The following is a 26,481-nucleotide window of genomic DNA, read 5'->3' as shown; positions in this document are numbered from 1 at the left end:
GTAGTCAACTGTTACAGATTCCATAGAAGGACTTAAGTTATGAGTTCATGAAAATGGATTTTGTCAAATAAAAGAATTATTTCACTATTTTGAGTTAATCCTATGAAATTAAGCTGCTAATTTTGCTCAATTTAAGTTTTGAATGTTGCTTGCACTTTTGTGCTTTATTGGGAAGAAATCCCCATTTTCATATTATTTATTTATTTGAGTCTTTCCTTTCAATAAAATACATACTTCTAAAAATTTTTACAAAGGATTCCTGAATTTAGATTACTCGTGTTCTCATTATCCATTCAGTATGTAGAAGGGACTCCAATCTCACCTAATTTGATTCAGCTTCCTTTAAGGATTCTTTAACTGCTTGTAAAATATTTTATTATCATGGTCTTCACGTGGATAATTTTCTGCCCCCCCCTCCTTTTTTTTATATTTCTGTTATGTATAGTGGTAATGGGACCACAGAGCTTCAGTGACTCATCTAGCCTGCACTGAATTTTATAAGGGCAAGGTGATGAAAATTCCTGTGTAATCAGACAGTTCCCTTAACAGCATTCTTTGTTCTGTCTTTGTTCAAGACTTTACAAACTAGATCTTAAAAGGTCTTTTGTGCCGTATCTAGGCACAGAATCCTTTAGAAGGCCTATTAAAGTCTTTGTTACTCTTGACACCTGCCCATTAAGACTGTCTTTTAGCAAGATTACTTCAGAAAAGCTTTGTGTATGTTTTTTCTATTCATTTTTCAAGTGCTGTAGTTCTTAGTTGCAAAACAGATGGCTGTTCATTGTAGCAGTGATAATGTCTTTTTAGGCTAGTAATTTAATATTCTATTGATTCCACTTAATTATGTTTTATGTAGTGTTGGGCAAGTTGGTTCTGCTTTGGAGAGAAGGCATGTATGACTATTGAGATGGAGTAGTTGTTAGCTTGATACCTCTACTTTTTTTTTTTTTCTGGATTGGAGGAAACTGCCAAGAAAAATATTAAAATTGCAAAGACACTCTAGTGACCATATTAAGCATTTTTCTCAGCCTTCCAATTTTGTTATGAAGATGTGCATAAACTAGTTATCTATTCAGTTTTCTCATTTTCTGACTGTATGGTTTCAATAATGACAGATTACCTTTCATCATTTGAATTCTTTGTCAATAAAAATGAATTAAACATAGTGGTTTAAGCTAATATGTTTATGGTTGGGTGAAGTATGGGTGTTTGCATCATCACCCGCTGTGGTTCAGCTGGCAAGCAAAAATTTGTTAACCACAGTTACTAGGTGGTTTTCAGGTAAATGCTTATGCCTCCTGTTGGAAAAGGGCTTACTAACTTAACGCACTAAAGGGCTTTTACTGAACACATTTTAATTTGTAAATAACATTATGATAATAAATTACATATGTGCATATTAAATGAAAATTACAGCCAGCCATACCACACATATAATTTTAGGACTGCAGGTGTTTTTTGTGCTTCTTTATTTGGTAACCATCTTTTTTCTGGAAATGGTTATCTTGCAGTCTGCTTTCAGGCATGTTTGGGGTATGCCCTTCTCAGGAGTGATTTTACTTTCTGAATCTGGTATGTTGGACGCTTTAAACAATCTTATGGTAGGGTTTACTGTACAATATAAACAACTGACAGTCACATAAGCATCTGTTTTAATAGAGACAAGAACTTTGAGGGTTTATCTGATAAATTGTTAACTACTTCTGGATGAGGTCACCTTTTTTCTCTAGCCAGCTTTGAAAACACTAACAAGATACTGACAAGAAAAGGAGCCTGTAGTGTCTTTTCAGATGTAGATCTTTACCCTTAAAAACATCAGCATTTGTTATTTCACATGGGTAATTGCCTCTGTGTCTGGTGATGTGACATTCTATGTCATTCACCCAAACCATTCTATGATTCTATATCATCAGCAGATACTTACGATTCCTCTGAGGCACCTTTAGCTGGAAATGCTTTAGTTTGTTAGTGCAGCAACCAGAAGTAGTCAATCTTTCATGTACTTCAGAGATGTAACTTTTGCTGTTAGTTTTGCTGCCAATTTAATGCTTCTGCCCTCTTCTTCTCTACTTTCTGAAGTTGATGTTGGCTTTTGTACAGTTTGGCCATTGAGAAGCACATCACACGATCTTCCACTGGCTAGTTAGTTAAGTTCATTGACTACAGGCAGAAATACCTGCTGTTTATTAATTGATCCCTTAGATTTGACTAGTGTGGAGTGATACATGTGACCTTTATCTTGAGATGGCAAGCAAAAGTTCCATTCTTCTGTGGACCATTTTCCTTGAAAAATGATGCATAGAAATGTAAGAATCTTCCTCCTTCTGGACAAAGGAAACCTACAAATCAGCCAAATTGTTTGGAATCTCAGTTTTGGAATGTGAGGTAGTAAGGAATATGTTTGTAGCTCTGTATAAAAGACCATTTTATGAGTTACCTGGTTAGGTGTTACTTTCTTTAAATAAGTAATTTAATGCGTATGGTTTGTTTAGGCTTCCCTGAACTAGCATACAACTTTTTAAATGTGAAGGGTAATCCTAGGATTACTTAGTCCTAGGTAGTCCTAGTTCTTAGGTTTTGTAATGAGACATTAGTAAGCCAGTATTTTTGATGACTTACAAGTGAACCACAATTACTTACTCACATTCTGAGGTACTTAAGTATAAGTGCAAGTTTTTGTAAGTTAAAACTAAGTAACAATTTCATACATTACTGGAAGATTTTTTAAAGATGTTTTTGCTTGGGGATTATACAATTTAATTCACAGTACTAAATGTATATTGAATATATGTGTTTCTGACCCCTAGGTCATCACAAACTTGGTGAAAATGTTGAAATCTAGAGATACAAGGAGAAATTTCTGCCCACCAAATCACTGGCTCTCAGAACAAGAAAACATTAAAGCAGATAAAGTAAGAATAATATCCTTTTTCCATATATCCTTACAGGTGCCAAAGTTTCAATGGTAAAGTGTTTGATTCTTGACAGCATCAGTAATGTTGATGTTGCACAGACTTAGAGTGGTTTAAAACCTGGAGTAATGCTGCTTTTCTCTAATGTGAGTGTCTTGCATCTGTTCAGAAACTTCTGTGTTAAATCACACTTCCAATCCATAAAGTAGAACTTGCTCTACAGTGCAACCGTGTAAGTCATCTGCATTTATAGTAGAGGAGACCTGAATATCTGGTAGCATTTTGCTGCATTTTATTTTATAGTTATTTTAAGTGCTTTTCATAATAAAAATGCTAAATAAAAGAATTGCTCTATAGTGGGGAAAACCCCTCAAAATTTGCTTTCAAAATAAAATTCAGTAGCATTTTCTGTAGTTACGTCACAGAGAAATTACTTCTCTTTCTAAGAGCTTTTGAAAAAAACGAGGTTGTTTGAGCTTAAAAAGTGTGTATGCGAGTGCAAAAGGAGATGGTAATATGAATGTGCAGGTACATCCTTTGAATCATTGAAAACTTGGATCTTAAGAAGCTAGTTACACCTCAGACTACTTTGCACTATTAGATGTTATAACAGTTGGAAGTTTTTCATGGAATAGCTAACAGTGAACTCTTCTGTTTATTTTTGATGATTGCACATTTGGTTGCCTTGTGATTTCCTTTTCTCTGTGTGACAGTTCGTTATAATTCTTAGGATATAGCGCCTACACACCTTAGAGATTCTCTAAGTATATTAAATTGTGGTGCTAACCTGATTCTCAATACAAAGTAAACAGAACTTACTTGACATCTCAACATTCAAAATCAGCTTCTCTAGTATCTTAGAATCATAGGAAAGTTTGGGTTGGAAGGGACTTGTAAAGGTCATCTAGTCCAAACCCCCTGTAGTGAGCAGGGACATCTCCAACTAGATCAGGTTGCTCAGAGCCCCGTCCAACCTGACCTGGAATGTTTCCAGGGATGGAGCATCTACCACCTTTCTGGGCAACCTGTGCCAGTGTTTCACCACCCTCCTTGCCAAAAATGTCTTCCCTATATCTAGTTGAAGTCTACCCTCTTTTAGTTTAAAACCATTACCCCTTGTCCTGTTGCAAAGTCTGTCCCTATCTTTTATAAGCCCCATTTAAGTTCTGAAAGGCTGCAATAAGGTCTTCTTGAAGCCGCCTCTTCTCCCAGCTGAACAACCCCAACTTTCTCAACCCGTCTTCATAGGAGAGGTGTTCCATCCCTCATCATTTTTGTGGAATATCAGAATTTAATGTAATATTGCATGGTATTTTTCAATGATACATGTACTTCATATTACATTGTTGATTTTGCAGCTCAGCTTTAAGGCACAGGTGTAAGGAGGAGTGGTTAGATATTAGGCAGACACACTTGTGGATGTGACAATTTTATGTATTTACTATGCAATAGTAAATTATAATATGCAATTAGATAATGTTTAACTGTTAATTTATTAGGTTACACAGCTGTATGTACCATCCGCTAGACATGTCTGGAGAGTTAGAAGAATGGGACGAATAGGACCATTGCAGTCTACTTTGGATGGTAAGACACTGTCTATGCAATTTTTGCTTTACTAAGTCAAAATAAAAGTTTGCCTTATGCAAAGAAAATCTACCTTTTATGTACCTTAGTAGAGTATTTTGTATAAAAGTCTTAATGATAGCCAAAAGCAAGGCAATCTTCCATAATTTTATTTCAGATTTAAAAAAAAAGAGTATATTTATACAGACACGTGTGTGTATGTCATTAGAATATATTTAATGTATAACAGCTTTCCCCAAGCTTCTGCTGGCACTGATGAGGGGAAATGATGAGGTGGGCAAATGATACGTGTTAAAAATATATGCATTAATATGTCTAAAAGGCAGTTGCATAAGATACAAAATTAATAAAGTTGCAGAAGATGTAAAGCACTGAGGTTTTCCTTTTACTCTATAGTATAAAGAAGCTTCTTTATTATTTATTAAACTGTAACAAACAACCTTTAGGTACCATGATAAGTATTGATTACTGTTTATAAATATTGTCTCTAATGAGATCAGGCAGAAACTTAACCCCTTGAATTACTCAAAATATCTGGACTTTATGGAACTTCCAAAGAATGAGGAGTGAATTGGACCAACTTAGCAATCAGGGTAAATTTACGCTAGTTTAATTGTGCCAATATGCTTTCTCATGTAGACAGTCTATATCTTCAGCTTTTTATACGTTTGTAACTTCACTATTCTAGAATTTTAACTTGCTATGCCCAGGTAAAATAGACATTAAGTCACTCATACTTGTGAAGATTTAATAATGAATTAAAAATGGGGCCTTTAAGCAGCAAAATGATTGATTTACGAGAGTCCATATTCTCTTTCAAGATGATGTAATCTGCTTGAGTATCTTAGCCAGATACAGTAGATCATTTTGGGAAGACCATAGCCTTTGAATGCTGCCATAGAGTTGTACAGAATTCAGGGCTTTGTCCAAGGTTGAAACCGAAGGACTTCTGATGATGATATTTTTTTATTTGAATAGTTATGATGGTATAAGTTTACTTTGATTACCTCATTAGTCTAGGTGCTAGATAACAACTAGTTGGTCCAGTGTAAGTACTTCTCAGAATTTTGAATTTAGTCTTTGATCAGTTTAGTTTCTTTCCTTGGAAATTGCCTGTTCTAAGTTATTGATAACATGAAATCCTAAAAGTAGGTGTGTAGCAAAAATTGCTAGGCTTCAATAAGCCTGTATCCTGTATACGTTATGGACTCCACATCAGTAATCCCCATTTCTTCCATTCACCTGCATGGCCCTTGACAACTATACTATCTTGATGTTCTCCGCTGGCAGACCTGTTCCACGTTTATTATTTCCAGATTCTCCTCCATGCTACTAGTCTACTAGTCTCCTCCCCTGCATACATACAGTATCTTGATCTCTATCCCTTGTCTTCTTTCCCATAATAGCACCAGTTCCCTCCGTTTCATTAGTTGCCTTGGTCTGGGCAGTTGGTGGATAAGGAATGCATGTGCTGTGGTTGCTGTGGAGCAGCTATACGTCCTCATTTTGCTGGCTCGCTGTCAGACAAGCTGATAGACTGAACAGAGCCGATAACTGAGCTCTCCTTGCTGTTTCCGTAATCAGGTCACTAAAGGAATTTCTGTTTTCTGTCCAGTTGAAAACTTTCACAAAACTTAATATTTTTGAATCTCCTATTCTCTGTCAAAGTTAAAATTCAGCTGGGTTAGCTCAAAAGGTGTGTTGGAGGTGACATGGTGAGGAAAGATGACACGGTGTGTTCATGTAAACCTTGTTTTCATACAAAATCAGGCTAAAAAAAGTGCAGTCAACATGAATGTGTGAAAACAAGCAGGTAACAATGTGCGCATGACTTGTTTAATCCCTCTTACTCCATATGGGTTAAAGCCAATTAGCATGAAAGTACTGCTGAATCACATATGGTCATGTTTATTTGTGCTTTTTCATTTACTTAAATGGCAGACTCGTGAGTTCTAAATGCCCTCTGTATTGATGACTCCATCCCATATTTCTCTTTAAAGAAAGAAGCTGTGATGGAGAAATGAAGATAAAATTGACTAATTGACTGGAATAATTGAACTGTCGAAGTGGTGTAGTAGTTTACCTTTGCTGTACATGCACTTTTTATTTAAAATGCTTTTAACCCTTAGCTTAATAGGCTGCATACATTGACTTTAATTAAAAATGTTTACTAAGTAAACTAAAGGTAATCACAGATAAGCATCAGAAATTCCAAAGGCTTGCAATGTTGAAACCAGCCCCAAATGAATATACATCAAGTACAGTGATGTTTTGGGATATCCCTACTCAAAGTGCTTTGAGTAGTAAAAACAAAACGAAACAAAACAAACCAAAAAAGAACAACACTGGAGTGATGTCCAGTTGTAGAAGTGCAGCAAGCTGCCAGTCATCACAGGTAGGAGCCAAAGGAAGAACTTGAAACTGTCATCGTAAACTTCCAGACTGGGTAGTAATGTGAAACATTTACTTCAGTTTTGTAATATGGTCTATAAATAGTTTAGACTCTGGAGTCTTCCCCGCCTCCCTGCCCCAATAAGGTGGTTATTAAACATGAAAATGAAACAACTAAGGAGATGTGGGTTTTGTTTCCTCTGTAGACCGAAGCTGAAGTGGATCTTTAACCACAGTGTCTAGCCAGTGAGCAATAGTCTTCTTTTTTTTATGCAGTTAATTAATTTACAGTCAGATAAGGTCTCAGCAACTGAGTTTCTTCCTGTGAAGTTAGAGCAGGATTGTCATGTCTACTGTGCATCACTCGAAGTTGAGTTGTTTCCTAAAAACATCCTCTGTGGGTGTAAGAAGTTTCAAAAGAGCTGCATGGTAGCTTGGGAACCGCAGGCAATTGAGTCTCTCTGTTGCTGTGGCTTTTTGAATTATTTTCTCATCTTTTTCTCTTAAGCACATTATACAATTTTGTGATGTTCTTTTCGCTATTTTATGATGACTAGGATTTAATGTGGTCACTGTGACCTGTTGTTGGGAGAGAAAACTCATTGAAATAAATGTTATCTTTCTGTTGGTTTCATTAGATTTATTTATGCCTAAAATGATTTGATTGAAAGTAGATGCTGTAGTTGAAGCACAGTGCTTGAACTGTTTTTTTCATTGGGATGAGATTATTGTGTATTCCTGCAATGAAAATTCTAACTACTTACAACTTCTTTATTGTCTTCTATCACATGTTTTTTCTTAATTGAAAAATCAGAATGTCAATAATAAGAAAATAACTTTTCTCTTCTGAGTAGAATAAAAAGTACAAGAATACTTCTAGACACATTTTGCTTTCAGTGTGTTTTCATTAATATTTCAGTTTGCTTGTAGAAACTAATGTTTAAAGAAAGGTAAGACTATGTGTGATTGTTTATTTACTATACTATTTTAATGTATGTATTTATACAAAGTAAAATGAGTCACTTGATACAAAACAAACAGTTTGAAAAAATGTTCTTTCCAAAATTTTTAAAATTATTGTTTCTATTTTAAGTGGGTTTGGAACCAGCACCTCTTTCTGTATCTGAAGAACGACAGCTTGCAATTCTGACAGAGCTACCTTTTGTAGTTCCTTTTGAAGAAAGAGTAAAGGTACCTAATTTCTAACTTAATATGCAATTGATTTTTATTTTTCTGTTTTCAGTAAGTGTAAAAAGAGCACTTAGCTAAGTAGAAATTAGATTGTTTCCCTACAGAAAGATATGACAGGCTATACTGTTTTTCTTCAGTACTCATGTGGCAACCGAACATTTGTAGTTAATTATTTTTGACTTCTTTTGCTGATTATATTACCCTTTATAATAATTACATTAAAATTAGAAACATGTATTGTTGGTATACATGGTATATGAGAGCAGTTGTATGTTTATAATTAACTGCAATCCTGATTCAATGATTTATCTACATGATTGCACCCTCTTGTGGTAAGCAGAGCACTAACTAGTTGTGTGCCGGTAAAAAACAGATTGCAAGGTCAAGACTGGAGACTTTTGTGCAGTGGGTGGATTTACTCAGAATGAGGTGATGGATGTCCACTTTGGGAAGATAACGCCTAGAGATTAGATTTCTGCATTTATAACTGAGTAGCTGAACTTTAATAGAGTATGTAGTTTAAAACTTGCAAGATTCTTGTACTATTGGATTTGCTTTTGAATGTTTTCAGTATTTTAGATATGTGATTGTTAGTTCTATTACCCATCTCAGTTTGCATCATATTTTTTAAAGCTATTCTTCTGTTATGCACAATTTTTTTTCTGACTGCTTTTATTGTCAACAGTATCAATTACTTAAAAACTGCTCCCTCAATTGTCTTGAAAACATTAAGTTGCAAGACACCATCAAGGGAATGAAGAATAGTTCCATAAGGAAGGTAAATCAGTATTTGTCAAAAAAGACAGGGACAGCTTTGGTAGAAAAGGAGTGTTTTTTCCAGGCTTCTATGAAACACTTTTTCCAACAAAAAAATCTTAATACCGTATGGCAATATTGCGCTAGGATTACAGGGAAACATTTGGAAGTGACCTCAAGCAGAGATCTCTATGTCACGATTTAGTCACTGTCTGCAGCCTCTGGCCTTCGTAAAGCTATGTTGAGTTTCTGGAATTCATAAAACCTTGTCTGGTTTTATCACAAAAACTGAAATAACAATTGGATGAGACCTTGGAGAGAACGGTAAAGCTATACCCTGAACTTTTATAGTTCAAAGAGGAGATCCTCTTGTACTGCTTTTTGGACCAAGTATGGTCCTTTTTGTGTCATAGTGGGAGTCAACATCCTTTTGGAGTCTCCTACTGCCCCTGCAAAACAACTTGCAATAAGGGAAGAAGATACTTTATCATGGTCTTGGTGGTTTGTGTGGTTTTTTGTTTGTGGCTTTTGTTTTGTTTTGTTTCTACCAGTTGCCATCTATTACACTGTAATTTAATGTGGTAATACAGCTCAACGCTGTTTCCATGTGTGGGTTGTTCCATGGGTCTCCTCATTTTCTGACTTTTTAATGAGATTTTTACCTGGAATTACCAGATACTAGATCCTTGTACTAGCAATTACTGAGTCTAGTTTCATGGTAAGCTCTTCAGCCTTCTGACCCCGGGGCATGTTGTCCTCTTTAGCCTTAAGGCACATTGATGTGCACCTTCCAATGTGATATTTACCTGTGGCAGGTAATGAAGCCAGTTTGTGTCCGGTGCCTTGGTTCTCACTTATTCATCAGCTTGACTATGGTGATGTTACTTCTGTGGTGTGTACTTCAGTCAGCATTGCTTACTTTTCCATGTCTTAGTCTGAAATCATTGTAAATGCTTGTTATGCGTTAGGGTTCTAATTTTCAGGACTAATGTATGCATGAACATTGGATTATGTAGGAGTCCAGACTTTGTATCAAGAAGAATTTTGCTATGAGATATACCTCCAAGCGATTCTTTCCATCTAGTGGTGTGTAGCAGTAGTTAATAAACCATATCTAGCCATGCTTCAGGAAAGAAAGTGGTGATGAGCATAGTCTCATGCCCGTACATAAAAAGGAGGTGTCTGTGGCTGTGTGGTCTTGATGTTGTAGAACTGTAGGAAAATTTAGGTCAGGAAGGACCTCTGGATGTACTCCAGTCCACATCCTCATACAAAAATAACTGCAGAGTTGGATCAGGATGTGCAAGGGCTTGTCTAGGTGAGTTTTGACTATCTCCAAAGATGGAGGTTTCAGAAACTCTTCGTGTAACCTCTTCCAATACTTAATCACTCTCATTATGGTATTTCTTTTTTTTTTGTCCATGCAACATTTGTCGTTCTGCAGCTCATGACTGTTTTCTCTTGTCTTCCTCCTGTGTACGTTAGGGAAGAATCTGTCTTTGTCTACACTGTAATCTTCCTGGTTGGAGATCATCTTCTCCACTAGCTACAGTTGTCCATAGAAACAGTGGGTTTGAGACCTTGCTCTAGCTTTGTCTGCTATTTTCATATTTTCCTTGTTCATGGTAAATTTGTTGTTTTTAAACATCCCTGGACACTCTTACTTAATCTTCTTAGTTTAACTAAGTTTAACTTCAGTTTAACTTTCTTAGAAAGCAGTCTGTGATATTACTGGGAGATACATCCCTTGGAAAAGGTACTAGACTATGTAGTGAATATGGGAAAGATGTAAGAGAGGCTGTAGGAAACAGACACTCCCTGGATTGAGGGTATATTTAACATTATCATACATACAATTTAGCATTACATATTAATGTAAATAGCTCCCATGCTAAATCCTGGCATAGAAACAGTTATCTACAGTTACTCTTCAGGTGAACTGTAACAAGTTCCTGTTGTGAAGAATTGCAGAAGGGACAATGTGAAGTTCAATTTGTACTCCAGGTGGCATTATTTTTTTGAATTGATATGATGCTTTGATTCTTTGTTGAATATATAGCAGTGCTGTCCACTATTTTGCTTTGAATTACTTGCTCACTGCTCCTGAGAGAAGAACTGATACCTCATTTCTTGTTACTGGAGATGTTCCAAAGCATTACGAAAACTGACAAGTAATTATTTACTAGTATTGAGGATAGCTTCTGTGTGTGCAAAATACTCATGTGTCTTTGTCTTTTTCCCTTTGTTTTTGAGTACTTTGCATTTCAGAACTCAGTTAGAGAGGGGAAACTGGAATCACTGACACAATGTCTGTAGATGTGCCTCTTTATGTAGAAAGAACTGAGGATAATATCTTAGCACGAAAAAATTTTTTGCATGTCTGTCCCTTCTCCTTCCCTCCCCTGGGACATGGCTCTGTATTATGTTTTTGCAGCTCAATGAGAGAGAACACAAATCTCTTCAAAGTGAGTGCCCAGGAGCAACTCAAAGGACAGTAACAGTAGTGGGTAACCATCTCTCATTGTATATTTAGATCTGCAAAATGACGTGATTTCTCTTTTCGCTCACTTTAACAGATTTTTCAAAGACTGATCTATGCAGATAAACAAGAAGTTCAAGGAGATGGGCCATTTTTGGATGGAATTAATGTCACTATCAGAAGAAATTATATTTATGAAGATGCTTATGATAAACTTTCTCCTGAAAATGGTAGGTTTACAATTAAGTTATCATCAGCTTGTTTAGAACATTTAACCATTCTTACCATGTAGTTGCTTATTTGCTTACTTGAGTAGGATGTGAAAAGGATATCAGCTCTTCTTTCTGATTATTGCAGTCTCATTCTCTTTAACAGACCCTTCCTTAGTTCGAACCTACTTTCATGAGCCTTTTCTTCCCATTTACTTGTCCAAATAACTGTACTTTGTATATTATCTGATGAATTACATAGATAATGACCTACTTTGGTAATCTGTGTCAACAAATATATCTACACTGCACAGGATTTGCTAGGTACAGTGTGAGAAGGATAATGCAGTGCACTTTGTAGTGATAGTATGTAGAGGTATATATTTTACCACATTGATTTAAATCATACCTTATGTGGTGAATTTGTGTGAGAGCATCTGCTCTAGAAGCCAAAGTTCCAATGTAGATAAAGCTTGCCAAAATAAAATCCTTCTTAGTTATATGGTATTTTTGCATATAGGTAAATGTATGTTTACTTATACATAGAAGTTTGCATGTAAAAAGAATATTTGCCAAATATATGAGGTTTGCCATGTGAATCTCACCTGCTGTGCCACTTAAGTTCCCTACTGGAGAACTGCCTTGTTCAGAGAGGAAGAAGAAGAGGTATTGGTATTTTTGGTTTGTATAAAATTACTGGAGATCATGCCTTTTCTTAGTTTCCTTTGCTCTGGTAGTATTAAAGATACTGTTCTGTTTATAAATAGGATTTTGTATTTCAGTACCTGTGTTTAACTACCGAAAAGAGATCTATTTAGACTAGGGTTTTTTTTGGGGGTTAAATTAAGTGCAAATTAAATTCTCCTGTTCTTGGAAACTTTTAAAGGCTAATCAGGAGATGTCACTTTATAATTGTCTGGAAATTATATATGCAATTGGCTGTTTACCCTGTTTCCTAATGGTTGTGAATAGTTTCATCATACTAAATTTAGTATGAGTCATTAACTAGTTTCTTAAAAAGAGAAAGATGAAATGGAATTGGAAAATAGAAGAAGTTGAGTCTGTTGTGATCCCCTTCCCTCCCTCCAGACCTATGAAAATACAATTCAGAAACTGCAGTCTAAGCTTTTGAGTAACGCAATGTCAAGTAACACGCAAGTCAGCCTATTTGTTTAATAAGATGACAGCTTTAAGTGAAAAGCACATTTTCTGTGAAGACTACATTTCCACTTAATGTAGTTTTATTAAACTACAAAATCAGTTTTAGAACGCGTGTTTCCTAAACTTCATCTACAGTCTGACAATCTGGGTACTGGGATGTATGCCATCATTAGTGAGGCCACAGGCAGTACAAAATGGAGGGAAATAATCAATATACTGGAATGTCAGGTTGCCACTTAGACGGTCCTTGACAGACTGAAGAAAAGGGCTTACAGAGGAGCCTCATGACATTTAGGAAAGACCAAAGCTGAATCCTGTACCTGGGCTGTAATAACCCCATGTAGTAGTACAGACTGAGCACTAACTGGAAACCTGTTTTCAGTAAAGCACCCCAGCGTTCCTAGTGGACAACAAATGGAACAAGTAAAAAGTTCCCCTTGATGAGATGAAAGCTAACTGCATATTGGGCTGTGTTAGCAAGAACATAGCTTACAGATTCAGCATCGATGAACTGTGTCCAGCGTTGAGCTTCCCAATATAAAACATGACATTAACATACAAGAACGTGTCCTGCAGAAGGCCACGAAGGTGATACAGGGGACTGAAGCACATGGCAGAGGAGAAGCATCTGTAACTTCAGTGCAACAGGGAGGTTACAGAAGCCGGTTTGATAAGGTACAGTGGTAAGATGTAGCAGCAAGGGAAATTTTTGCTGGACATACATAGAAAAAACATTTCACAGTGAGACTTAACTAAGCGCTGAAATGGGCTGTCCGGAGAGGCTGTGAAATCTCCATCACTGGAGAACTCAAACCAAGGCACTGAGCATCCTGGTCTAACTTGGAAATTGGCCTTGCTTTCAGTGTGGGGATTTTGGGTCGTATGAGATCCCTTCCAGCCTGAACTGTTCTGTGATTCTGTTGAGCCTTCTTTCTGTTCAGCAAAAAGAGCTTTTGTATTAATACAAAATTTGTCTGCATATACATGTATATAGTTCCAGATAATGTTTTAAGCCTTTCCTTAGGAAGAAAATTACTTGTGAAACAGAGGCAAGGGAGAACCCAATAAACTTGTAGTAAGGGATTTGGAAATAATCTCTAGGTGAATATTTCTGTCTTTTTTACAGGTACAGAGCAGCCATAGCGGTAGGTGGCCATTGAAGAATGAAAATCTGTTTTTCTGCATGTGTGCATGACACACCATGTATGCACACACGTATACACAAGTGCTATCTAGTACTGTACTCTAGTGCTATTTAGAATCAATAAAGACTAAAGTAGAAGGTTGGACCTTTTTTTTTTTTTTTTAAGGCCAGTATTCTGAGACAGTATAATTTTTTGAAAAAACGTTAGTTCTGGAGTAGGTCAGGCACCACATGGGAGAGCAGAAAAGACTCTAGACTGAATTGATTAAAATCAATCTGGGAGACTGAACAGATGATAGATCAGATCCTAGAACTGATCAGGAAAGAACAAAGAACATTGATTTGGAAGAGGCATCCAGTTGTGTACTGGCCCTGAGAAGCAAGCTGTTCAAAGTTGATGTTTCTGTAGTACCTTAACCAAGATCATTAAGAAAACAAGCTTGGAACAGCAGAAATGTACTAGGTTGGTTCTTGTGGGTTTATGTTTTTATTTGGTTGTAATATGCTTAGTAATGTGTATTTCTCAATTTTTTTTTTCCTGTGACTGGAATTTTCAGAATATTCCATAATAGCCTCCACTGGACTGTGCTAGCAGTTTAGTTACATTCTAGCTGTATGAGTTATAAAACTGGACTCTTCTTTTCAGAGGTTGCACTAACTTGGTGGTCCGCCGCTACCTGGTCACGTGTTTTGACATGTGAATTTGTTTTAGGACCGTTTTTCCCTCCTTGCTATAAATGTGGTTGTCAGTACACAGAGGAAGAGACAAATAACTGATTTTCCTCATAAGGCCTCAAAAAGCACTAAACCATCATCTTCCATATATAAAAAGTTTTAACGTCAGTGCTCAATATCTCAGAAGTCTCCAGAAAAAGCATGTGTGTGTGCTTGAGACTCTTTTGCCAGTGTTACATTTTCTTGTTTTGAATGGTGATGAGTGGACCTTTTGCAGCACCTGTGGCTAAAAATGGCCATCCTCTATTTCCAGCCAGCAGAATTTTTTTTGTGGCAGGGTATTTCACTTGAATGAAGAACTAATAGGTAATTTTTAAAAATAGCTGAGTGTGAAATGCGGAGTTACTAGTACATGTGGAGGCATTTGCTAATGGGAGAGTGCGAGTAAGACGCTCACTCGGTGGTTCAGGAGAAATTCTCTTGCTGCAAGGTGCTGAAGATTCTTTCACGAACAACAGCTGTCCGTCCATAACGTGTGTATTTGTAGCACATGGAAGCAGTAGAAAGTTTTATTGTTACTGATTTATTACTGGTTGCTTTGCTGGGCTGCAAGTGTAGTCAGTGCAAGGGTTTGCATAAAAGCTGTGTATTTGGTTAGATCTTTGGAAGCCTTCAGTGAACTGAGCAAAAATGTCCTCCTTCCCTGTTATGTATACATAATTTAAGGACTAATTATTGCTTGCTTGCTCAAGTAGTAGCCTTCTATGAAAGAAGCAGAACACCTACCTTCAGAACATGTCCATCTTTACCACACCTTGCTCACTGAAATTACATGATGTAGCACTGTGTCCAAAGTATCAACAATAATAAGTTCAATTTAAAATAATACTATTTAATGGTGTAGCTTAAAAGTCAGTCCCTCTAATGGAATGCAGTGCTTATTGACAGTTCCTTCAGACGGGAGAAAGTTGAACCTTGCACTCACAATATTTTAAATACCTAGTGTCTTTCCACTTCATATTTTGATGACTCTTAAAGCAAGACCCTGTGTACAAAGTGAGTTTCACATACTGAATATTACAAAATTCAAACCAGTAGTAGATTTTTGCTACTATTTACTAGTTCAATTTTTATATAAAGTTAGTGTAGATATGTTTGTATGTGTAGTTACATGTGTTTTTATCCAAACAAAATTCAAGCAGATAGTTGTATTTGAGCTTGTCTGTCTCTCCTTTCTCTGCAGAACCTGACCTAAAAAAGCGCATTCGTGTTCACTTACTTAATGCACATGGTCTTGATGAAGCTGGTATTGATGGTGGTGGAATTTTCAGAGAATTTCTGAATGAACTACTTAAATCAGGATTTAACCCTAACCAGGGATTTTTTAAGACCACCAATGAGGGACTTCTTTATCCTAACCCTGCTGCACAGATGCTCGTTGGAGACTCTTACGCCCGACATTACTACTTTCTTGGAAGAATGCTTGGAAAGGTAAAACCAGTGTTGTATAATAAAGCTATAGCAGTACTGAAGTTATTCGGTAATGGTTTTTTCTTTTTAGGTAGGGGTAGATGGGAAAAATAATGATTTTTCTAGAGTTGAGGAAAAACAAGGATCTGAACATTATTTCCACATATCACCCAAATTTCTGGTTCCTTTTAGTAAGTTACATAGTTGAGATGTATAGAGAATTTATTATACCTTGACTGCCGGTTGAGCCAAGTATGCATATGTCTGCTTCTGTGTTTATCCTCTTGCTAAAAGTTAAGTTGATTGGAGCCAATAGAACTACTCTGCTTATGATGATTTTTAATCTGAAGCTTTCTGGAATTTAACTGCAGTTACATTTTCATCATTTGGAGTATATGAGATTAATATTTTCAGAAACAAACACTTTCTAATTGTGTGAGGTGTACAATTCTTGCTAGCATTTAAAATTTGCCATGAGCATTTACCATACTTGACCCATAGGCAAATTAACTTTCACTTCTTCTGCCTTTTTTTTTTTTTGTACATTTTGCATCTTTCTTGACTTTTAGTGCTTGATATTTTGGTGCTGCGAATGTTCAAAGACTAATGCACAGTTGTTGAGCTAGATGAAAAATGAAGGGGGCAGGGGAAGAAAAAGAGAGAAACCATTACGAACATACATTAAATTCTTCTAAGCCCCTGAAATAATTTTTGTAAAGCTAATAATTGTGAAACAAAGTTTGGAATACAAATTCCAATTAAAAAAAAAAGTATTGATTGCTACTCAGCTATCTAAAACTGAAGGTATTTAAGATGTAAAAGCCCCATTTATCTGAATTATTTTGGAGGCTAAAATCCTGCTGACTTGCAGTAAGAGTTAACATACAGTTGGATGTCCTTTCAGTGTAGCTGAAGCAGTTTAAGAGGATGTTGTTGGCAAACTTGAGTTGTTGAAACAGAGTGCTGTTCTTTAGAGTTGCCAGTCAACTGATGTAGATTAACTGCCACTTTGTAGGCAAATCCTCTGCTAATGCATCCTAGACTTGTTACATAATGAAAATTTCAAATTGGCCATTTCAATAAAATAATTTTTGAAGGGTGTTCCCACCCTTAATGGGAGATGGATTCAGTACTAATACAATAGTTGGTAATTATGACCTATGTTACATATCTAAGGCTTCATTTTCTTTTCTTTCTGCAGCTATATATTTTTGGAGTGGGGAAGTGAATACTGCTGTGGTATTGTGAGGAAGTTACTTCAGTCCAAAAATGTTTAGTGTTTATCTAGGAATGGGGCAGGACTCATTTATCAAGGAGAAATTTGAAATACTAGCTCAAAAAAAAGTTAGTAATTTTGAATCTTTCATTTCCTCTGTCAAAACAACACATTGCTTTCTGTAATTGCATTTCAAATATTAACATAAAGACAGAAGTTGCAAAATGTGTTTTATTTCCCATGGAGTGCTATAAGTATAGTTTTCATTTTGTCTTTTTAAATTCAGACGATCTATTATTTAACATTTTGAAAGCATAAATTGTTTTTGTATTTGCAGTATGTTTACATAAGGTAAGAATTGACAGTGTTACTTAATAATTACCCCTACCCAGGTGCACAGACACCTTTTTAGTAGTGTATTTAGAGACTTGATGAATTAAACAGAAAGATAAGGCACGACCATACTATTCAAAACCTGCCAGTATTGTGATCTTGGCTAAGTTACAGAATACTCACTCACCCGTTTTCAAAAATGTGTCCATTTTATGCTTTGCACAGGGTTATTTGAGAGCAATAGTGGATTATTAAAAGCCCCTTTGTAAACAAAATAGATATAATGCAAAGGAAGCAATCGGGCATCCACAGCAATTTCTTATTTGTGGAAACCAGTATGTAAAGAGCACTGCCACCAAAAACTCTCACGTAAGAAGTTTCAGTGTTATCAGAAAACAAATACATTAAAATATAATAATTTATAGAAATTCACTGTCTCTTGGTAACCATTTCATACTAATATCCAGTGCCTTTAACTTTCAGTACCATAGATTTATACCTAATTCAGTTTTTCTTCTCATCAGGAAGTTTATAACAGCTTTATGACATCGGAGTTTGTCAGGTCAGAAGTAGAAATACCTGAAAATCTAAAACTTTCCTTTAAAAATGGTATATCTAAAAACTTAAATTACTTTAATCCTAGATAAATTATTGACTATTTGGGGTGTATTTTTGTAGTTAGTGAAGAAATTGAAATCTATATAATCTATGTAATCTATATACTATACAAATTGCATGGCTGTCCATGCAACTTTTACTGATCACTGAGTGAGCAAAAGATGTTGTAGAAATAATACCATGTGATCATGTAATTGCATATGTTGTCTGAAATCATTCTTAAAAAAAGGCAGAAATGAGTTTGCTTAAACAGCAGCTACTCAAACACTTCCAAAGTTTACATTTCTCAACTTTCAGTGACTTTACTCTGTAATGTAAATATTATTTTAACATTGGTGCCTTTTAAGCATTTTCCTTTCTCTTCCTTACATGTAAAAGCTCCGCTTACCAGGCACACCTCTGGTAGCAGTCTCCCATCACCAGAGGAGTTTGAAACTGGAACCTTTCTGTTTGCCCACTGGAAGCATAGCAGTGATTTTTGAGCCCCAGGCTTTGCTTGAGAGCTGAGGGCATCCTGGGCTGTCAGGGACGTTCAGACAGAGGTGTTGTAGCCCCAGATTCTCTTTGTTGTTCTCTCTGGAAAATTAAGTCTTGGTGTCCCAGAAGTATGGATGGGATGCTGTAACCCTTTTGCTCTCTCAGTAGGTAGAATTGGGCTGTGGGGACACACCTGATGTGGTTTAACTTCCTTTCCACATGCAGTAGTTGTTCTGGCAGCACTAAAAATCTTCCCATGTGCAGACTTTCCTGCTGCGGCTTTGACAACGTAGTGGACTTGGCTCAGGAGAACACAAAAGTTGCTGTCTTGATAGGCTGCCAAAACTTCAAGCAGCACAGTCAGAGAAGGGAAGTTTGGAAGCAACACCTGAGTATCTTAAATGAGGATTTTCTCCGTGCTGATTCTCGAATGTTCTGCTGCAAACCTGCAAAGAGGGGAACGCTGGTTAACCATACAGATACGGAATTAAAATATGAACTTCACCGTGTTCAGACCTAAACTCAGTCTTTTATACCGTATTATCTTTCTCCATTTGCAGTTTACATTTGCATTTATTCAGTGACATTAATGTGATAGATGTTGTGGAAAAAGGCTTTGTTGGCATTTGGAATTATTTGACATCAAGAAGCTATTTCTTACCATAATTTACTTAGATTTCATGAAGTATCAGCATTAGTTTAAGAATATGTCAGGAAATCCATAGAAAGATTAGAATGATAATTTTATGGTGGTTTCTTCCTTTTTGACATAAACCTGCTAGTTCTTGCATGTATTGTGTTTTGCAGTGATTTTCTTTGCACCTTTAACAAAGCGACTTTCTGACAGTAGAGATTTTTGTCTAATACACTCAGCATCTTTGGTTATACTGAATTCTACCACTTCCGTTTCTCTTCTCTTATGCCAGCATATTGAATATGCTGGCTATTCAATATGCCAGCATATTGAATAGCCCTCCTACATCATGGAGTCTTTGGAAATGGATCCCTACATTCATGTTGCTGAAGAACATATGCACTATCTTTGAAATATAGTATTAAGCCTCTTTTTCTAAGCAATAGAATCTGCAGTCCTTGGAAGACACTGGAGCTTCCTGAAAAGATTTGAATTTATTTTGCCAAGACTTAGCTTTTGTCTTAAATGGTTGGGAAGGAATATAAGGAACAAAATGTGTTTTGAGTTGTTGTTTTGAATGGAGTCCTTCATTTGTGGATCCAAATAAAGAACTTTGATAGAAGAAGCAGCAAGGACTGAGCAAAAATAATGTGTTTATTTTAAATTTTGGCATTATTTTAATGATGGATAGATGAGACAATCTGGGTTTAGTCTTTGATCATTAATATTTAATTTTATATAGGAGGTCAGTAATTTGCGTGGCCTAGTTGATGTTATGTTGACGAAGGTTTAAGTTGTTTATTTTCAAACGACTTTTTATAGGTTACTATGCTGACTTAAGATGGATTTAAGATTTAATGGATTGCTCTGTGCACATATCTAAATGTTGTTAAATATGTATAATTGAAAAAAGTTATAAAATATGTCTTTTGGTAAAGCTAAACATTAGAAGGGTAATAGTAGATCAAATACAAATTTTATTGTCCTGGTAGTAAATGGGGGACCATTAATTATTGATCAGATGATTTTTCTATATCTTAGAGAGTGTGCCTTCTTTTTACTGTTAGTAACTTTGAATAGGGCTGTGATAGATCATTTGCTATGCAAGACACTATTCCTGGCTGGAAGTTACAGTTCTAAGATGTGTCTTAGAACAGTGTCTACAGTATCTATTTTTCAGAAAAAAAATAAAGTAGTTCTTAATCATCCTGAGGCCTTACCTAAAATGGATTGAATCAGTGGGAGTCTTTTCACAGCAAGATTGGATCAGATCCTAAACTCTTGAATCATTACTAAGCTGCACATATGGAGTTAAAACCTGCAAGCAAGTATTTCTAGTAACATATTTGTGTGCCCTCTTTGTGCCAAAAGCTTGTAGAGAGAAAACAAAGCAAGAAAACTCTACAATGAGAGCTGGGTTTCGTATACTTGAATATTTGATAGGATGGTGTGTCAGGCATTGCGCTGCTACTCTTCCTCTTGTTTCTCTGACTGTTGAAGGGTGTGTGTTCGGTGGTTTTTCTTTTCTGATTAGGCTACTTTTTGCATTTAATTAAGATCCACTTTGGCTTGGCTTAATCAGTATATTCTTAACTAATTTGTGCTTGCAGCCACAATTGATACTACTAGTACCTGGAAAGGTAGGTATGGAATTAGTGATACTGATACAAAGAGGAGGTAATTTGTATAAACTCTTGTTTATTAGTTTTAGTTACCTTGCACATGATTTTGTAAACTCAGCATTTTGCTTAAAAGCAAGTTAGCTGATGAACATTTGTCTCTGAAAACCCTGAATCATCTGAAATGGAACCAAATAGGAACTTACCATGTGAAGTGGCATGTTCTTTTAATTATACGTTTACAGTGCAGAAACACAATCATAAGAGAGCGAAATTGATACCTTATGGAAGTTATTTCATGATTTATGAATGTTGATGTAAACCAATCTGAATCTGTTTTCTGACACAGTTATTCAGCTTGACAATTCCTTTGTGTACTGGTTCATTTAACATAACCAATTACCTTTTGATTACAAATAGCTACGTTAGTACTAACCTTGTAAATATATGTCTAGCACTAAAAGACTACTGAAATGTGGTATTTTAACTCTAAATCTTTAGGAAGGAAAAGTGTGTATTGATGAATTGTGATATTTATTGGGTCATAATGTATTTAAATTTTCTTTAATGCATATGTTAGTGATTGTTTACCGTGATAAAGTGCATAGAGGTCTCTGCAAGGAGTTCTGCATGGAAAGAATTACCTCATGTCAGTGGTCACTCCTCAATTAAAAGTTCCATTAGCAGATGATTCCTGATTCTGGTTTGTGTACTGATTGCATTTTATTGCCTCTAAATCAGGTTCCTGGACAGGGAATAAATAAACAGTTAGAGTGTGTGGTAATGGTATCCTGATCTTTTTTCACAGCTGGGGACACCTATGTCCATTTCAGTCAATTAGGTTTGGAATATTTACTGTAATTCTTTATTCTATTTGAACTGTCGTCAAAAATGACTAGTTTCACTGCTATTAAAATACAGATTTATCTTAGAAGCATATCCCGATGTTAGTTACATAGTAGTAAATGTTTCCATTTTTCAGAAGTTCAGAACTTAAATAAGGAGGAGATATCTGTCTTTTATCTTTAGTTTTTACTAAATTATGTTTAAATTTGAGACAAGAAAAATCTATCAAGCCTTTACTGGAACTTCAGTAGTGAATGGTAACTATCACTTATCCAGTGCATCCACATGTTCTAGTCCTTCCGTCTCCTGTTCCCCAAAGACCCCCAAATGACATTGATAGCAATTTACATCATATACATGGCTTAAGTTACAGAGGTAAAATGGAAAGAAAGTACCAAGCTGATGAAATGGTGATTTTCTGCAAGTACCAACATTTCTGAAGCATTCTAATTTGGTAGTAAAAAATCTTGTAATAAAATTAACTGTGTCCTAAATTCCTAGAATAAAATACTAGCATGACTTTCCATTTTTAAACTAAAAATTAACTCAAGGTCATTATACTTGATACGCTCCAATGGAGTCTTTGGAAATGGATCCCTACATTTTGATGGTAATGTGTTCATGAGTCAGTCATGAGTTCGTTTTGTGCTTATCACACACCTGCAATCCATTTCAGGTATTTACACTGACTGCAGCAAATTTGACAGGCAGACCCTTTGCATTTGAGTCTCGCTACCCCAAATCTCTGGAACTTCTATAAACTTGTACTTACTGACTTTCCAATCCCCAGTGAGTGGAAAATCAGAAGTAAAACCAATTTACAAAAGGTTTTATTTTCTCTGAAAAAAATATTTTTAAATCTGAGGATACTAGCACTGCTGCAAGGGGTGTTAATAAAGCGCTCTCAGAAGCGTAATTACAGGCATCTAGCTGTTGGATTTTGGACTCCTACTTTTTTAAAAGACAGAAAAGGCAACCAGTATTTGAACAAAAAATGTACTCTGAATTTTTGCTGTCATATAGGGAAGATAATGTACCAGGTTTTCCATTACTGTGGTGATATGAATGTGTCTAGATGTCGCTGCTATTGTAGAGCTCGGAGAACTGAGAAACAGTGACTTAAAGCTGCCAGCTAGCAGACATTGCATTGTGACACACACCTGATAGATTTAGTTTTATTTTATCATATTGGCATTAGGAACAATATCAGTTTGGTTTTGCTCTCTTTAAAGCACATTATTAGGTATATCTGTAAGAAATTATTTTATCTTAAAATTACTAATCACTAGCTTTAAAAATGCTACAAAAATAGGAGTATATGTTAATTTTAATGTAACTTAGATTTTTAGTTTTATCTTTTTCATTAAGGTAGAAAAGGCTTTGCTGGCCCCAACGCTTTGTGAGTGTGATGAGATATTTCTAGGATATAAATAATAAGGTAGAAGGAAGTTCTAATGGTTTTGCTATTTTTCTATCATTTTTATTAATGGTTCTGTACAGCTTTGAAGATCTATTGCACTCTGTAAGTGCTAAGTATTATTTAATAGTAACTGTTTAAAATGACTGAAAGAGAAAGGGTTATGGTCTTGGGGGCTGATTAGGGAAATAACTGAATTTAAGCCCAGTCATTTACTGCCTCAGCCTGTAAGCAGTGTGTCTTTCTAGGGGTATGACTTTAGCATTGTTCAGGTTTTAAAATACAGTTCTGGGTTGTGAAGGATTATTGGAAAGTAGGAGCAATGACTGATTAATTATTTTTCTTAAGAAAGATTTTTAGTTGAAATAATAAATGAGAGAATTAATTGTAGACCTGAAAGTGTAAGTAAAGGCACTAAAGCTGCCTCACACTCCAGGAGGTTTAGTTGGTTCATCTGTGAATTCATTTACACAATTTGAACCTTATTCAACATGTTGTAATGCTCATGTAACCTCTACTATAAAGAGCTAATTTGTCTGAATTTACTAGACTAGCTTAAATTCTGTCCAGTTTTAAAACATGGTGCAAAGTCTTTTCTTTCTGAAGAGCTGTTCCCTAAATCTTGTGGTCATAACAACACCATGTGTGACCATGTAGTGCTTAAATAATATTGTGATAGTTACCATGTGTAGTCCCAGTCAGATACTGTTCTCATGTTGGAAACTTCAAGAAAAGAGTCCTCCTTGCCCAGAGAACTGTCATTTTTTTCATTTCTTACTGTGTGCTGTATACAGCTGTCCTTCCAGCTGAGATCTTTCTTCTGTAATATATTAAAGCTACTAATTGCATGCCTATATTCTGAAAGTTGCTTGCCTTAAAGCACCGTTCCTTGTTACCCCACATCACAGGTGTTTAATGAATGCATTCAGCATATTTGTCAGTATCTGAACATAATATTTTTCACTTTAGATGACCAAGCTGTGATCTGTGTCACTGAATTGACTTAAGGCTTTTGTAGCTGGTCCATGTTGTAGTCAATTGTAGATGAACTATACTGTAATCGCAACTAGCTAATATTATTTAAAAGAGAAACTTTAGACTTCAGACTGCGTGTTTCATGTGTGAAGTACCTGTTCACCACAGTGGGCTTTCTGTTACTTTGTTTGTTTTTAATACTCTGATGTATTCTACAGGCATTCACACATGGAGGCCAGGGAGGTGTATGAAGTTCCTTTTACTGACTACGACTTATTCCATAGTGGAATAATTGCTCTCAGACTTTTAAACAGAACAAACTTCACCTAACCATTTATTTAAAAAAACCCAAAACCCACAAAAACAAAAAACCCAAAAGGCTGGCAAGGCATCTTGAGCTAATTGAGAAAATACTGAGGTGAAGAGTACCAAAAATAATTTTGTTACTGAAAACCAGATTTATTTGTTTGCTTTGTTTTGTTTCAGAAGCTTTTAAGTTATTTTAATAGTTATCTAGAGCTGTTATAACTTTGCCTAAAGAGCATCCCTAACCTACATGATTTTGAAATAGTGCTGGAAAATCCAGGTTGGCCCTTTGAGCAGACATAACCTTTTAGCTACTGGGAATGCATCACCCTATGAGCATTACAGTGCTTACGTGATTGCCCTTGATGTAGACGTTCCTGCTTCAGACCAGCCTCTTGTCCCAAGCTTGCATCTGCAAATTGCACTTTTCGTGGATGTGGAATGCTCATACTCTCAGCCTTTGAAGGAGGCAGAAGTATATAGACTCTGTTAAGGTGTTCATGTCCCCCCCCCCCAACATTAGAAACTAGAAGTCTAATGTCATATTTGACCACCAGTTGCTCCTTTCATGACTTTCTATCTGGATTTTTTGCTTTATGTAAGTCAGTTGCAGTTTATGGGACTGCAGGACAGATTTTTTGCTTTATGTAAGTCAGTTGCAGTTTATGGGACTGCAGGACAGATTTTTTGCTTTATGTAAGTCAGTTGCAGTTTATGGGACTGCAGGACAGATTTTTTGCTTTATGTAAGTCAGTTGCAGTTTATGGGACTGCAGGACAGAGACAGTGGAGTCAGGTAAGGAGGCTTGTTAGATAGGAAAGTTGGGAACGTGAACTCTCAGAATTCATCATAGAATGGCATCGGTCCCATAGGTGATAACCATAGGAGTTAAAACTTGCCAAAGGGTGAGAGTACTTGGAGTTTGAGAATAGATTAGTTTTAATATATATATTGGTGAACCTCGCTGGCTTTGATCTTTTGAAGCAGTGTATGAACAGGAACTTCTGACTTTCAGTCAAACACAAGAAGTCACCTCCCTCCAAGAGCAAGCCAGTTTCCTCTGTCAGCGTTGTTGCTCATTGGCTGCTGGAGGAAAAAAGAGGACTGCTTCTGTGGGGAAAGCATGACTTTATATTGTATTAAAGTACATATATAAGTATTAACAATGCAGCTTCATATTGCAGCTAATTAATCTGACAGGTTGTTACCTCTATAAGGCGTGGTCACCATTCCCTTGTCTGTCACTGGTCCTTGGGCTCCTGCCTCCTTTATGTTGATGTTGCAGAAGGCCAGTTCAGAGACTTGAATGGGCAGAAAACTAAGCTTAAAATCAGGTAACTTGTAGCTCCCTGGGACACTTCACTAAGGGAAAAGAGAGGTGGAGTGAATCTCCCCTTTTGGCCATTAGATTATCTGCAGTAAGAAAAATACCCATCAGGGTGGACTTCCATGGGCAACTGGCTGCTCTAAGGTTGTGCTCCCGATGACACAAGTGGTCTTGCTGTTCATACCTGGTTTGTACCGTAGCTGTGAGCTGGACCTGATTCTGATTTGTAAGCAAGCTCAACTTCAGACAGTGTCCATGCTGTGTCCACCAACACCCACCCCACCAAACCCAAAGCCCAACACACTAAACAAAGCACAACACAACTAATCTGCAAATACGGAACTTTATTCAGCATGTTGTAACGCTCATGTAACCTCTACTATACAACCACGCTACTTGCAAACAAACTCAGTTGAATTAGCAAGCTGATTTGTTTCATCACTCTGGCAGGGATGGGTGGAATCGCATCTTTTGTCAGCAAGAGGTAGTTTGATCAGTTTATTCTGACTGAGAAGGAAGTTAGATTGAAACTGAAAATCAAAATTTCCGTTTATTTAGTCATATTCAATTGTACACAGCATTTCCTAGCACGTCTGCACAGTGCTGGAGCTGTAGTGGTGTAATTTACCTCTTTGAAACAAGAACAAAGTTTATAATGATTTTACGTACCAGAGTTTTAATGCATTTTTTTATTAAGCTTTATTAGCATAGCTTGACTTTCAAACTAATTAAAACAGT

General features: G+C 36.2%; 1 protein-coding gene across 1 annotated transcript in view; it reads left to right on the top strand.

The window, feature by feature from the left end:
• UBE3C (ubiquitin protein ligase E3C) overlaps nt 1-26,481 on the top strand; it is an 84,265-nt gene that overhangs the window by 38,955 nt on the left and 18,829 nt on the right. Inside the window, exons 14-18 of the mRNA XM_082014791.1 lie at nt 2,808-2,912; nt 4,412-4,499; nt 7,984-8,081; nt 11,414-11,546; nt 15,749-15,996. Coding sequence (XP_081870917.1) covers nt 2,808-2,912; nt 4,412-4,499; nt 7,984-8,081; nt 11,414-11,546; nt 15,749-15,996 — 672 coding nt within the window. The remainder of the gene's footprint in view (nt 1-2,807; nt 2,913-4,411; nt 4,500-7,983; nt 8,082-11,413; nt 11,547-15,748; nt 15,997-26,481) is intronic.

Source organism: Phaethon aethereus, assembly GCF_964289735.1.
Source record: "Phaethon aethereus genome assembly, chromosome: 2".
In the NCBI taxonomy this organism is placed as follows: Eukaryota; Metazoa; Chordata; class Aves; order Phaethontiformes; family Phaethontidae; genus Phaethon; species Phaethon aethereus.
The sequence above is the reverse complement of the archived record's forward strand: the minus strand, read 5'-3'. Positions and strand labels throughout refer to the sequence as shown.